This window comes from Canis lupus, chromosome 22 (assembly GCF_048164855.1).
Source record: "Canis lupus baileyi chromosome 22, mCanLup2.hap1, whole genome shotgun sequence".
NCBI classification, from domain to species: domain Eukaryota; kingdom Metazoa; phylum Chordata; class Mammalia; order Carnivora; family Canidae; genus Canis; species Canis lupus.
This window is the reverse complement of record NC_132859.1, coordinates 19,717,040-19,733,717: the sequence shown is the minus strand read 5'-3', so window position 1 is coordinate 19,733,717 and position 16,678 is coordinate 19,717,040. Positions and strand designations below refer to the sequence as shown.

The 16,678-nt window shown below is 33.3% G+C and overlaps 1 protein-coding gene across 11 annotated transcripts in view; it reads right to left on the bottom strand.

Annotated features, from left to right (window-relative positions):
- Window positions 1–16,678, bottom strand: part of STAG1 (STAG1 cohesin complex component) — a 393,663-nt gene that overhangs the window by 47,396 nt on the left and 329,589 nt on the right. For 10 of the 11 annotated variants that reach the window (XM_072792608.1, XM_072792616.1, XM_072792617.1 and 7 more), the window contains one exon: window positions 6,619–6,699. The exons of the other annotated variant lie outside the window; for it this stretch is intronic. In XM_072792608.1, coding sequence (XP_072648709.1) covers window positions 6,619–6,699 — 81 coding nt within the window. The remainder of the gene's footprint in view (window positions 1–6,618; window positions 6,700–16,678) is intronic. 11 annotated transcript variants of the gene reach the window in all.

The following is a 16,678-nucleotide window of genomic DNA, read 5'->3' as shown; positions in this document are numbered from 1 at the left end:
AGTTTCTTATATATATAAATTGGGTCTGTAACAAGAAGTCCTTTAACAAATACCTGGCAACTTTAGAATGGCTGCTGGAAAAAAAATACATTTTAAAACAAAAAAACCTACTGTAGGAAGGTATGCATTATGTTATCAGAGGTATTTATTTTTTATTTTTTTAATTTTTATTTATTTATGATAGTCACAGAGAGAGAAAGAGAGAGAGGCAGAGACATAGGCAGACGGAGAAGCAGGCTCCATGCACCCGGAGCCCGATGTGGGATTCGATCCCGGGTCTCCAGGATTGCGCCCTGGGCCAAAGGCAGGCGCCAAACCGCTGCGCCACCCAGGGATCCCTATCAGAGGTATTAAGTAGAATATGAAACACCCATTTCCTTTCTATTCAAATAAATGGACAGACAGGAAAGTACACTTTTATCATTAATTCTGGTGAGGCAAATCCCAATCTCTGTACTAGAAAGTGGGAAGTGTTCTGTTTTGTTTAAATATTCTAAATATTGCTTTAGAACTCTGAAAAGCTCAGTTTAAACATACTTTCACATTATAATAATTGGTACTTGGATAGATCTTCTCAGTCCTGGCTTATTTCTTATATCATAAGGTATTAAATATGTTAAGGAGTTTCAGTATTTATAAAATCTGCACCTATAAAATAGGTACTTTAAAGACCACTGTCCCTGTATAAGTAAAAACAGCACCTTACTGAATAGGCTAATAAAACTGAGGAAGCCTTATACTGTCTTTCCTTAACAGACAGCAATTTTTAAGAATGGGGCCCCAGGAATAGGGTTGCAAACAGCATATAATTATTAATGGAATGCTAGACTCATAACTTGTAGGTTCTTTTATAATTGAACATATTTACTTCTGGTTTTCAGAGGCTTTTAGAATGTTAGAGTTAGATAAAATTCTGGAGAAGTTCAGATTTTGGTATGAACCTACTTCAGTATTTCAGATTTTTTTTTTTAAAAGAACATTCTGAGAGCTGAATAAGAAATGGCTATTAATCAAGATCTGGATCTTTCTCCTTAAACTCTCCTAGACCAGCCAATCAACACTTGAGATAGGACTCTTGAATGACTCTGAAGTCATGGAACAATCAAAAGGAAAGGCTTTAAATAAACTAGATAGTTACTAAGGATAGAATTCTCATAAAATAAAAGGTAGGGGGGAAACATTCAAGAAAAAAAGAATGAAGTAAAATGGTTACACACTACTAAAAATTTGTTCCTAGAGGAAAAGCTATTACTTTTCACTATTGGCCGCATTCCCCTCCCCCCACAAAGTAGTTAATTCTGCAAATAGAGAGGTGCTATCTGTATTTTGTTCTTACAGGAAATTTGGGGTAGGTCCCAGGTGAGCTATCTTTCTTTCTTATTTATTCTAAAGGACTGGGAAGGGAAGAGAAAAGAAAGGTGTAGAAAGCAGCCTGTAGATTTTTACATATTTGAGCCTATTTCTAATACACTTGTAAAAAATGTATATTTCATGAAGAATAGCAAGGTTAAACATGTCTCCTCACTGGGTTGGCCACCACCAGTCCCATCTTCATCCTAACCCTTCCCTTCTTCAGTCTGTTTGGAGGTAAACAAGTTGGAGTTTGTGGAGGAGACCCTTCAGTCAAGAGGGTAATGGAGGAATAAATTTTGCAGCTAAATACTTCAATAATAAATTCACTTGCAGCTACCTGAGGGATGTTGACTTTCTTTTATTTAAAAGACAAGGAATAGGGCCAGGGCCCAGAAGGCAGGGATGTTTTCCCCAGGCCCTCCCTACTGCTATCTATAATAGGAACATGCAGGGTAAGGCTGAGAGCTACAAATTTAAGATTATAGAGAGTAGGACAGCTCCTCCTAGGAGGAAAAAAAAAATATTGAGGATAAATTCTACATCCCCAGGCCAAAAAAGGCAACAGGGGCATTATATTAGCCCTAACTCTTATTTACCTGGCTCTTTACATGTCTTTGTATATGTCCAGAAGGAGCTGAAGGAAGAAGGATGTTTTCTGTTAGAGAAGAGAAACTGAAGGCTGCTTCTACAGGACCAGCACTAGGGGGCACCGGAGCAAAGTATACTGAGCATGACCTGTGTGACTGCCAAAGAGCTTCAACTCTGGAAATTAGGGGAACAGAGGAAATACCCATTGGTAAAACCCAATGCACTTCCAATTCAAATAAAGATCTAATCCTGTTCTTGATATATAGTCTTCTCATATACTTTATTTTATGAAAGTGTTCACTGTTGTGTTAAATTATAACTTGAATTTAAACTTCAAATATAACTACCATTCATAATTTTCTGAATGATATATTTATTGTCATAAACAATAGAGAAAAAAATAAATTTTAGAAAGTATTCTCTAAAAAGCAATGTGGCAATATATATCAAGACTAAAAGTATGTACCATCTCTGACCCAACAGTTCCATTTCTAAGAATATAATACAAGATGAAACAGTGTAAAACACAGAACTTTTGCATCAGAATGCCCATCATGGCATCATCAATTTTATTAACATGCTTAAACAACCTAAAAATCCAAGAGGTAAGAGTGGTAAAATAAATTATGGACTATCATCCATACATTAAAATATTATCTACAAACACTTCTTAGTAGCTGAAGGAAATGCTGATTGAAGAGGAGACACAAAACTTTGTAAACTGTAAATACATTATGATCTCAATAAGACTGAAATATGTGAGAAGTACTGAAAGAAAATACACCAAAATATTAACAGTGGTTATCCATAAGTGGTAAGATTCAGAAATTTTATTTATATATTTTTTACAATGAACAAATAGTCAAGTAAGAGAGCCTGAATTTATGAAAACCATTCTACTTTATATTTTACATCCCAAACTAATAAGCATAATTGATTAATCAAAAACATGACTTCCTCAGAGATTTAAAGGAATTTCTATAAAAGTGAGTAGAGAAAAACTGGTTAGCCGGCTAGTTCAGCTCGCTAGCAAAATGGTTCATTTCACATTAACATAATAATTGCTCAACAACAAAAACTGAAAATAATTCAAATAAGAACACTTTCAAGTTGTCTCTGAGTGATCAACATTACACATTTTAAATACATAGACCCCAAGGGGCTACAGTATCAAATTTAAGTTTCAGGGAACAAAAAGAAAAAGGATAGATTGCATTACCAAAGTCTTTTGTATACTTCAACTGTAATCCACTGGCATTACAAACTGAGGCATTTAAAATCACAGCAACTTCTCATTAAATATATCCTACTGGGGATACTGAATGATGAAAAAAACCTGGCTATATGACATAACTTACCTAACTTTTTGGTACCCAACTGATTAACATTGTTAGCTTGTGTTCAGAAAGGAGTCAACCAATGTGCCCTTAGAAAATTTATTTATAAAAAACAAAACCTTTTAGAACTAGTTGTTTTAAGAGGAATGAAGAATTTAAAAAGTGCCAACAGAAAAACTTCTAGATTGAGATTCAAAAGACTTGTGCTCTAAGTTCAGATCTTAATCAAGTCCCAATGTTTCTAAGTATCAAGTTCCTTATTTGTACAGTGGGATTATCATAACATCCATTTTATAGAATTATTAGGAATATTTAATTAAGTTAAAGCACTTAATTCAAGTGACTTACAAAATGTAAAATATCAGCAAGGTAAAAATAATAACAATGTCCCTTTCTAGGTCTTACCTAAAACAAGCAGGTCTCATCAGATCACTTGCAAATTTCCTTATAGCTTTAATATCACACTTATAAACAACAGAATAATACTGCTACAGCAAATAAGATACAGAACACACTAGGCATTTTTCTAGTATTTATCCAAGCTCAACAACTCTGAGTTATATGTGATAAATCAAAATCTAAGATTAGGATGAGATAATCAGGATGTTTTTGTACTAGCAGCTTTTGAAAGTTTTTGTGATAAAATTATCACTGTTAGATATAGTCATCAACAAAAACAATCCCTCAGACAGTAACAAAAGCTATAAAGCAAAAATAAGTTTCTCTCCTTCTTATGCTTGACCCCAAAGAATTTCTCTTTCCCAGAGTTAACCACTATTAAGATTCTTGTATACCTACCCAGACATCTACAGGTAAAGCAGTTATTAACCTTAGAAAACTGAAGAATTTTAGAGCTAGAGTTGACTGGCCAAGTACAATTTTTAATTTTACAAATAAGTAATCTGACAATGATAAGTGATTATTTTAGTTGTTACTAATATCTGGAAAGCATTTCACAATAGATAAAATGCTTTGACATACATTATCTGTTCTATCAAGTGGCTTGCCTCAAGGTTATTTGTACAACAAGCTAATGACGTGGTTGAAACTATAGTTAGGGAGTTGATATCTTATCAGATGGGATATTAATAATAGAGATTAAACACATACAAAGCTTATTTATGCGGATCTTCAATTTTCAACAATATCCTACATTACATGGGATTAGAAAACTGGCAATTACTGATCTAGTGATTATTACATACGAGTCATTACAATAATTGCTTTTTAAATTTTTAGAAATTTTTTATAATAATTGTTTTAAAAGGATAAATCTTAGCAATGAGAGATTAATTTTTAAAGTTTGCTTGTGTCTTGAAAATTCATTCTTTTCAAGATTATCACTTAGAGAATAACTTTTAAATGATAGATATAACCAACACTCAATGATTATTGAATATACTTGGGTTAAAAAAATTACCAACAACTTCAAAATGAGAAGAAATAATCTGAGAAACATTTTAGTAAGGAGAATTTCACATACAGTATGTATACACGCAAAACTATAAACAGAAATCAACTGAATAATAATGCACCTAAAAGATGCTGCAGCATTTTCTGGCATAAAGAAAATCAGTGATGACCACAAAAGCTGCACTGCCACCGTGACAATGACAATTACGAAATCTGTATTATGACAAATGATAAAAAAATGAAGATATCTTTTATTAGAAGAATGAGTCAGACCAAAATTAAACAGAAAGCTAAGGAATTTCAAAATAATTTTACTGTAACAGGTTAAAAAATGGAATACCAAAATCAACTAGATGAAAACATCAAAACAAAAGTAACTCTGTTTGCAACATATAAATTCTTGCTATCAAATTTTAACTTATTTTAACTATATTCAATCTCCTTTGTCATATTAAGGAACATTTCAAAAACATGAAAGCATTATACATTTTAAAGTGACTTTTGTTACTAATAAAAGGTTAATTTTGATTTCTGCTTTTCAAGACTAAAACTGTCAATAAAATATAAAAAACACGATGCTAACCAATTATTCTTGCTCTAATTGAGAATAAATAAAAAACCCCAATTTCTTTCTAAAGGCAGAGAAATCTTCAAGTTATTAATTAGGAAAAAAGGAATGCTGTATATCATGCTGTTGGTTCTATAATGTATCATTAACTTTCTTTACTGGTTGAATATCTTCTGTTTTGTTAAGATGAGGATATGTAAACATTGTGGTATTTTGACTTGGTTCTTTATCAAGTGTTTGCTCTTTACAAACATATGTTAAAGCCTCTCTCGCAAAACTGTAATATATTTATTTTATATTTGTATCAGATAATTTCAACGTATAAATAGCATTTTTTTGGTCTGATTCTCTTCATGGTTCTGTTCATGGTTTCTTTTCTTCTGAGTTGTGTAATCTTAACCAGGAGCTAATTTTTCTTAAAATTTTATCTGCCTCTTTGAGGCAAGTTCCTTTAGAAAGGATTTACACTTGATTGTGTTAGGTGCCTGGAGATAATCACCAAGACAGAATATTTTAAATCAAAATCTTAACTTTTTAAATTTTTTAATGGACCACTAAAGTAGTATGAATTTAGGATGGAAATCTACATGAAAGCTCATTCATGGTTATAAACTTTCAATGAAAGACCTACTTTCTCCCTTTTATTCAATGACAAATTTTAAGACAGGCTATTTTCCCTATATTCCCCCATGAATGGAGCTGGCATGGGTTTATTTCTAATTTACCCTTGTGCTGGAAGTAACTCTTTAGAATCCCAACTTGATCAGGGGAGATGTGCTACTTATTAGATAGTCTACGCCGGAGGGCCTTGGGATTTGTCTACATTACAAAATGTCCTCAAGTTTAGTAGGCTTTAGGCTCTGTTTGACTCTCTTGGATCCTAGTTTAATTTAATCTAACTTGTATTTTCCTTTTTGTTTTGAATGGTCATGGCTAGATTAAAATGAAAAAAAAATTACTAGATAATTTTTTTTTTAACAAGAGTGTTTAGTTTGGACCCCAAGGTGCTATAATTCCAAAACTAAGACTTACATAGCATTACATTCAATATTATTCTTTTTAATAGCATGTCACCTATCAGAGCTCTTGTGGTTTCTACTATAGTGATTTCTGGTAAGACTTTTAAATTTGTGTATCTATACAGTTCTGCATCTATTGCTTGAAGAACTGGTTCTTTCAAAGAGGTAAAATATACTTACTCATAGGATAAAGCAAGAATTGATAATAATTACTATATACTTCATTAAAAATTATAATTTATTGTAACTGGTAAGAATAAATTAATAAGTAATGATTTAAGCAAGGTATTTTATTTTAGTAATAATAATAACCCTTCTGCCTTCAGAAACTCTTACTTACTTTGGAAGGAGAACCATCAGTAATTTTCACCAACTGCCAAAGAATCGAGTAATGGGAACACTGCAGTGCCTGTACGACTATCTGTATCAAATAAAAAAATTCAAACAAATGAGACATAATTTATGTTTGTACAGTATTAAGAGAACAATGTTTATCATAGTTTTTTCTTATAATAAGTTTTCAAGTCCAAATTTTTGTAGAAAGTTAAAATGTGTAAAATAATATTTAGGTAAAAAAAGACAAACCAACATATCAGTCTAGAGAATAAAAATATAATGTATGTCAATAAATATGGACCCAAATAACACTATGCTTTAAACAAAAATCTGTTGTATTTGCTCATATTTTTAAAAGGGATATTGAAGAAATTTTTATCCAGATTTTATAATAAATGGTTATTTTGTTTTAAAATATTTCTACTATGAATAGAACATTTATACAGAAATGTGCATAAAAGAAAAATACCTTCATGAACACTACCCAAGTCAAGAAATAGAACATTGCTAGCACCTTCTCCCAATATAATGTCTTCTTGTCTCTTTAAAGGTAATAGCCATTTTGACTAATCAGGCAGTCAGTACATTTTAACTACCTAAGTCTACATTTCTAAATACTGAGTTTATTAACACCTATTTGTGAACATTATATAAATGAAATCATGCACTATGAATTACTTTGAATCTGACTTTTTTCATTTTAACATTTATAGTTAAGATTTATATATATTGTTGCATGTAGCCGTGGTTCATTATTTTTTGGTCTTGTATCATATTTAGAATATCCTATTTATTCATTCTATCGTTGAGCTTTTACAATGCTTCTGATTTTAGGCCATTATGAAGAATGCTGCTATGAACTTTCTTACACATGGCTCCTGCTGTTCATGCATGCACCTGTCTAGCTCAGAGGTTCTTGAAGTTTTTAGTTCTCAGGACCTCTTTACACTCTTAAAAATTACTAAAGGGTGGCTCAGTGGTTGAGCCTGAACCTTCGGCTCAGGGTGTGATCCCAGGGTCCTGGGATCGAGTCCTGAATGAGGCTTCCTGCAGGGAGCCTGCTTCTCCTTCTGTCTATTTCTCTGCCTCTCTGTCTTTCATGAATAAATAAAATCTTTAAAAAAATTCTAAAAGATTACTCTAAAAAAAAACTAAATTGCTTTTTTTTATAAGGGTTATTTAAGAGATTTATCATGTAAGAAATTAAAAATAATAAATGTTACAAATATTTGTTCATTTTAAAATTAAAGTAATTTTAACAAAAAAATGTACTTCTGAAGAAGAACTAAACTTCTAAAATGAAAAATATTTAGTAGGAAGAATTACACTGTTTTACATTTTTACAAATCTCTAAATGTCTGGTTTAATAGAAAACAGTTTCAATGTGTTTCTGCATTTTAGTAAAATATGCTGTTTCGATTGAAGTATATGAAGAAATCCAGTGTCACTAGTCAGTTGGAAAAAGAAGGTATATTTTTAGTGGTCTTTGCAGGTAAATGTGGCTATTCTTTGACATGACACCAATATTCCAATGTACATTTGTGAGAGAACAAATGAAGAAAGCAAATAACATCTTCCTCTTATTATGAAAACAGTCTGGGACACCTGGGTGGCTCAGTGGTTGAGTGTCCACCTTTGGCTCAGGGCATGATCCCAGGATCTGGGATCGAGTCCTATGTCGGGCTCTTTGCATGCAGCCTGCTTCATCCTCTGCCTGTGTCTCTGCCTCTGTCTCTCATGAATAAATAAATAAAATCTTAAAAAAAATTATTAAAAAACAAAACAGTCTGACCTCATAGATGTGCCCTGGAAATCACCAGGGCTCTTCAAACTATACTTTAAGGACCACTGCTCTAGGAAAAGGATTGCTGGATAATATGTAGTATATGTATGTTTAATTTTTTGGTAGATAGTACCAACAGTATTATTTTATTTAAGATTTTATTTATTCATTTGAGAGAGAGAAAGAGAATGAGCAGCTGGAGAGGCAGAGGGAGAAGCAGACTTCCCAGTGATCTGGGAGCCCAGATGTGGGGCTTGATCCCAGGACCCTGATATCATAACCTGAGCCGAAGGCAGACACTTAACCATCTGATCCACCCAGGGACCCCCAAGAATACTATTTTAATGTAGTATTAACCTATACTAACTTCTCTCTATCTCTTACTAATGGAGATGGGCATGTTTTCATTTTTTATTGGCAATGAATTCTCATTTTGTGAAAATTTGTCCCGATTTTTCAGAGACAACAGAATTCAGGAAAACAAAACTGATTAAGAATTTTAACTAAAGGAGAATTTCATTTTGGATAGGCCCTTTATTACATTTTTGTTTGAATACATGGTTTATCTTTATTGCAATAAAGAATAATAACATATTACATTATTATAGTATCTCCATTATCTTCCCCACTTGATAAACTAAAAACCATAAGAATATATGTAGAAAATGAAAAATATATAAAAAATAAATATGTAGATAAAAATAAATATATATAGATAATAAATCAAAAGAAAAATCAGTAAATGCAGAAAGAAGTAGTTAGAATTCTAGCTAGTTTTACTTAAAAAATTTTAGGTTTTAGATCACATAAACAAAAGATATCTCCAATGCTCCTCCTCAGCACTAAAAATAAATCATTAGAGGGATGAGTAGTGCTGCTTTTGATGCAACACCAGTGAGATGATGTCAGGGTTTTACAAACATAATAATTAAATTACTGACTCATGTCAGAATGCCAGAAACAAGACTACTGAAACATTGTCAAGTTATAAATTTTAATGCTGAAGAAATCACCTTACTATACTTAGAAGATGCTCAATATAGTACATGTACTAATCCTGAGACATTTTTTGATAACCTCTAATTTAGTAGATATGAGGTAAAGTGATTTGTGTGGAAGGAAAAGAGAGTATTAAAATTTCTCTCTACTTTGAAACAACCTGAACTGTTAGATTACTAGAAAAGTAATATACAAATTAACATTATCAATGGAAAATTAGGATATAAAAAAAGTAATGTTGAAGAATTGTTTAATTTTAGTTACCATTTCTCCTAATCATCACAAATATAATGTCCTTTCCTAATACATTTCTATTGGCCTATATACTAGGAAGTTATTCAAACTGTTCCAAAGTTTTGCAGAAGTTTCTTGGAGGCCATGGTTATGATGGGAGGAGACACTTGGTCACTCCAATACATATTTCAAATAGAGCATCCCCATTTTAATCTGTCATATATTGACATTCATCATAAATTCACTTTAAGGGATCCACCACATTATTTTAAAATAAAAAGTTTACTTTCATTGACTAGGAAGAATTCTGCCTTCTCATTGGTATAATTATATAACAATACAGCTGACCACATTTCAAAAGAATATTTAGAACACTTCCTTCTGGGCTTTATATCAGTCATACTGATATTTTATCCTGTATAATAAGTGATGTTATCCCAACTTGTCCAGAAGTCATTTATCAGCAACTTCATCTTTCTGTAGTACAGATAAAACAAGGACAAACAATAAAAAAACTGAAAAAGGTAAAAGAGATTGTTTTAACCGATGAGGACCACAGTTCTTCTGCCTTTCCTTGATTAACACTCTGAAACCAGAGAGGACCTTCAAATAACATAACAAGTACTGGGCTGATGACAAAGAATTTCTTCTGACCCTACTCCTCTGTCCTCCTGTTTCCATGAGCTATCACTATTCCTGGGAGGACAACGGTAATGTGTACTGAACATTTCTGGGCAAAGTAGTTAGGAAGCAGGAATGCCTTTTCTATCTTCTACTCTCCTACCTGCCTGCAGGATATCAATAACCCAGGAAGCCTTGGTTTCTTGAATGATTGGGTGGTGCAGTGACACTCCACTCCTCTTAACTGCACTTTATAGTCATGGGGGTGAGAAATAAATTTCTATTGTGTTAAGCCACTAAGGTATTGAGATTAATCTAATTATAGCAGTTAGCATTATCTTAACATAAAAAATTTTAGTCTTTCCCTTAGTAATTACTTTTACCTATTTACAGGAACCATAGCTCTATTTTTGATTAACAGATTGAATTAATGAGAATCATTCAACCTCTAGCTAATGATATCACACATCTTGAAGATGAACTGTAGTATTACATGTAAATAAAGACCAAATGATAAGCTCCTAGAATGCTTATGTTTAGAAAAATTGACTTTTTAAGGAAAATAAGACTATAGAATAAGGAAATATGACTATGCAAATGTAATATATACATGTATAGATACATTACATCTACATATATAGGATATGTTTAAAATACTAAAAATCTATAGAATAGCTGTGGGATAAATTGGGAATCTTTCACTTTTCTGTTTGCAAGAGATGTTAAGGGAATGGAGGATCAATTTTTTAGTGGTTAAGTATATGACAAAAGAGAAGAACTAAACTTAATACTATTCTGCTTCTCACATCCAATATTGACCTATCATGCTTAGAGTAGGTTAATATGAGTGACAATATCCTTTTTAAAAAAAGCCTTTAGATGCAGATTAATGAAGTAATATTAATTATTACCAAGAAGAATGTAAGGCTGGCAAATGAGCACAAGAAAAGATGTTTAACACCATTTGTATCAAGGAAATGTACATTAAAAGCACAATGAGATACAACTGCATACCTACTAAGTTAGCTAAAATAAAAACTACTAATAATATCAAGTATGTGGATATGGAACAACTGGGATTCTCATACTGGTAGCAGGAATGAAGAATGATACACTCTGGAAAATGGTTCGGCAATTAAGTTAAATATACACTTATACCCTAATACCTGCAATTGCAGTTGTGGGTATTTACTTTAGAGAAATGAAAACTTCTGTTGAAACAAAAAGTTGTACACATATGTTTAGAGCAGCTTTAGTAGTGAGAGCCAAAAGATGGGAACAATCCAAATGCCTGTCAATAGGCGAATGGATAAAACAAACAGGTGTATCTACACAATGGAGGAAAGTTGAACCAACTATTAATTTAAAAACAAACAAACTATTGATTCAAACAATTTGGATTAATCTTAAAGGCATTATGGTCAGTGAAGACATTATGCTCACTCAAAGACTTCATGCTCTAAAGGGTTTTACATACTTTATGATTCCATTTATTTGGAAATCTCAAAAAGATAAAATCATAGCAATAAAAAGTAGAGCAGTGGTTTCCAGGAGATGTAGGTAGGGCAAGCATCTAATAATATAGGGACAATATGCAGAAAAAAGGGATAATATGAGGAAATTTTTTTCTTTATAAAATAAAATTTTTTTTCTTAATAAAAAGGAGTATATTTTAAAGGTGGATGGTGAAAGGGGATTTTTTTTTTCTTAAAGATTTTATTTATTTATTCATTAGAGACAGAGAGAGGGGCAGAGACACAGGCAGAGGGAGAAGCAGCAGGTTCCATGCAGGGAGCCTGATGTAGGACTCGATCCTGGGACTCTGGGATCATGCCCTGAGCCAAAGGTGGATGCTCAACTGCTGAGCCACCCAGGTGTCCCGAAAGGGGATATTTTAAAAAGGAATGATGAAAACTGTTCCATATCCTGATTGTGGTGGTGATTACATAAATCTAGACACACGTTAAAATTTGTAACTTTACATAAAAGGAAAATAAGTCGGGGATCCCTGGGTGGCTCAGCAGTTTGGCACCTGCCTTTGGCCCAGGGCGCGATCCGGGAGTCCCGGGATCGAGTCCCGTGTCGGGCTCCCGGCATGGAGCCTGCTTATTCCTCTGCCTGTGTCTCTGCCTCTCTCTATGTATATCATAAATAAATTTTAAAAAATCTTTAAAAAGGAAAATAAGTCAATTTTACTGTGTAATAATTAAAAAAATAGTAATATGGCAAAGAGTAGAGATTGTAGTAATATTTTTTTGAGAAAATGCTAAGAAAAGCACAAACCTTAAGGTAAATCATAAGGATAAGGTAACCTCTTTAATAAGAGGAAAGATTCCTAAATTCTACATATGCTTTGGGAATGAAGGATCATCCAATGTGTTGTATTATCAGAAAGCATAGTATATTATAAATTATTATTTTTTTTTTAATATTTTTTTAATTTTTTTTTTTATTTATTTATGATAGTCACAGAGAGAGAGAGAGGCAGAGACACAGGCAGAGGGAGAAGCAGGCTCCATGCACTGGGAGCCCGACGTGGGAATCGATCCCGGGTCTCCAGGATCGCGCCCTGGGCCAAAGGCAGGCGCCAAACCGCTGCGCCACCCAGGGATCCCTTTTTTTTTTTTTTTTTAAATATTTTATTTATTTATTTTTTTTTAAATTTTTTTAATTTATTTACTTATGATAGAGAGAGAGAGAGAGAGAGAGGCAGAGACACAGGCAGAGGGAGAAACAGGCTCCATGCATCGGGAGCCTGATATGGGATTCGATCCCGGGTCTCCAGGATCACGCCCTGGGCCAAAGGCAGGCGCCAAACCGCTGCGCCACCCAGGGATCCCGTATATTATAAATTAAATAAAAAATCCATTAGAAGGATAAAATACGGAGGTAAAAAAATTCATATAGTTAATTTCTGTAACTAAAAAATTAAAAGACTTCCCAAGGAATGCGTTACATAGCAGGCTAATGCACATTAACCCCTGGCAGTTTTGTACACCAGAATTTTGCTGTTAGGTTTTCACAGAAATTCCAAGCATTTTTTAAAACAAGAATATGAAGAAAAATGCTGTTTGTCAATAGTAAGTCCAGTGTGAAATATTAGGTCTTTTTAGTGATATCTCTTCATACTGTTCTCCAAAAGGGGGCTTTGTATATAGTGGAAAGCACACTGGACAGGGAGTTCACATCATACCACTTCAGGCCTACTTTTAAACAGTTCATGTGTACTAGCCTTTTCTCCCCCAAACTATGGAGGCTGTAACATCAAGAAAGAGCTTGCCACTTTCTATCTCAGTGATCTGCCTAAAAGACTCAATGAATAATTTTTGCTAATGACCTTGAAATGCTACAATAATACAAACAGCTGTCCAAACACCGAATATATAGCATCTCAACCATTCCTTACTCATTAAGAAACAATAACCTAATACTTAGTGTTGAGAGAATTATGGTCTTTCTGAAAGGGTGAAAGTAGGGGACATCCATAATTCCAAGCAAAGAATAGTCACTTAAAGACATACACAAAGTGAAACATATGGTGAGTATTTAAATGACTTGGAAATGTATGGAAAGGCTTTCTAAGCAAGACATCAAAGAAAAAAAAAAAACAACAGAAAACAACTAAGAATTCTGATTATATAAAGAATATTTATATTCCAAGCAGCAAGATATATAAAATTTAAAAAGTTCCATTGATAAATTACTGTAACAAATGACATCAGGCTAAGAACATTAATATAGAAAAAAGCTTATAAATTAATATGACCTAGAGATCTACTGTACAACACTGTGCTTATAGTTAACAATTCTGTATTATACACTTAAAAATTTGTTAAGAGAGTAGATCTCATATTATGAGTTTTACTACAACAAAAACATGTAACAACAAAAAGATGGGAAAACATAAAGGTAATTTTATAGAGAGATATAATAATCAGAGATAGAACTGTACAATTTAAAATAGTAACATGAAAAAATAACATTGTTACCAAATGTTCACTACATGAACTCCATTTTTCAAGTAGATGTTTACTCAGTATCCTTTTGTTAGAATAGGAGCTTAAAACAAATATATTCCCTGGATCTCAGAGATGAATCTAATAGGAACATAAGTATCAACTATAACAATTTAATAACTGGTTTGACTAAGAATACATACAGGTGCTGAGGGGCAAGAAGGACTCTGTGTTAGCTAGAAAGGAGTGATAATGGTTAGGGAAAACTTTCTAGGGAAGCAAAAGTGTATTTTAAAAATTAAGAAAGATGTAAGATTTAATCTGGCAACAAAGGGAAAATGTAGGTTGAAGGAATAGAAATTTCAAAAAAAGCTTCACCAATAAACTCAAAAGGCTAGTTCAGTTAAGTGCATACTGAGGCTAGATCCGCAGAAACCAAACCACAGAGGGCCTTCCTTGTAGGAGAGTGACTATACATCCAGCTTTATGCATAAGTCTTGGAATAATTAAGAGTAACTCCTTTCACTTTCAGAAGAACACTTGTTTGGACAATAACAAGGTCACCTCACTATGACAAAAAAAAATATGGATGTTATCCTAAGAGTGCTAGATAATGTGCAGATAATATCATGTTCATATTTGAACAGAAGAGTTGACATGATCAAGTGTTTCAAAAATACCCACTTGTAACAGCAAAGAGAAGTGCTTCTATCTGTTCTTTAAGATGTTTTAAAGTAATATTTGGTACTTCAAAATAGATGTATGAAGTGTAATAATAAAATTAACTTTTGAACAGACAACCAAATTTAAGAACTAGTGTGATACCAATAACTTTGTATCTACCTATGATCTCTTCCCCTATTCCTTAGGACTGATAAAACTTCTACTAAATTTCATATATATAATGTCCTGGCTCTTTAAAAAAAAGTTTTATTATATATACATATCACTGGACAATACACTGTTTAATTTTTCTATTTTTTGGGCTTTTCAAAAAATGGTGTAACACTGATATTGTCCTTTGAGGAAACAGATGTACTTCACCCTATCCATGCCTCTGAAGGATCTAGGAAGATTAAAAAAAAAATACAAATTTTCATGTTCCAATCCTGAAGATTTAGTCAACAGGAATAATTCAACAACCTTTTTAAACAATTAATTTTAAATCATTATATCCAACTTTGCTAGAGAGCTGAAAAATAATAAAGATGATATCAATCGGTGGTTCTTAGTTCTGAAATTTCTACCATGTGATAAACGTCTTTTGTTCTTGTGGTTTGGTCTGGAGTTTTCTAAACCTCAAAATATACATTGGTCAGGCTTTGAAATATCCTTTAATAAGTATGAGACATACCTACTCTTATTTGTACCCTTTTGCATTTGAAAAAAAAAATCGAAGTATAATTTATATATAAAGAAAAATCTGTTTTCAACACACGTTCTGCAGTTTGACAAATGTGTAGCCAGGTAACCAACAAAACAATTAAGAAATAGAATATTTCCACCATCCCTCCAATTCTCCTTTGCTCTTCTGTAGTGAGGCCCTTGCCCCATTCTGGATACCTGTTTTCTGACATATAGTTTTGCTTTTTCCAGAATGTATAATAAAATTGTACAGCATGTAGCTTTGTGTATCTGGTTTGACTCCATATAATGTTACTGGGGATCATCCATATTGTTACATGTAACTGTAGCACCTTCCATTTTATTGCTGAGAATTATTTAAATTTTTTTAAGATTTTTATTTATTTATGATAGTCACAGAGAGAGAGAGAGAGAGGCAGAGACATAGGCAGAGGGAGAAGCAGGCTCCATGCACCGGGAGCCCGACGTGGGATTCGATCCCGGGTCTCCAGGATTGCGCCCTGGGCCAAAGGCAGGCGCTAAACCACTGCGCCACCCAGGGATCCCTATTGCTGAGAATTATTCTATTGTATGGATGATAACACAGTTGTGTGTGTGTGTTTTTTTTAAAGATTTTATTTATTTATTCATGAAAGACACAGAGAGAGAGGCGGAGACATGGGCAGAGGGAGAGGCAGGCTTCATGCAGGGAGCCCAATGTGGGACTCGATCCCAGAACTCCAGGATCATGCCCTGAGCCAAATGCAGATGCTCAACCACGGATTTTACTTACTTACTTACTTATTTATTTATTTATTTATTTATGAGCGATAGAGAGCATGAGCAGGGGGAGGGGCAGAGGAAGAGGTAGAGAATCTCAAGCAGGCTTCCTTACCAAGTGCAAAGCCAAACTTGGGGCTTGATCTCATGATCCTGAGATCATGACCTGAGCTGAAATCAAGAGTTTGAAGCTTAACTAATGGAGCCACCTAGGCACCCCTCTCATATAGGTCTTTATGTGAACCAAAGTTTTCATTTTTCTTGGATAAATACTCAGGAAAGGGGCTGCTGGATCAGGTAAGTGTCTATTTAACTTCCAAAGAAACTGCCAAACTGCTTTCTGAAGT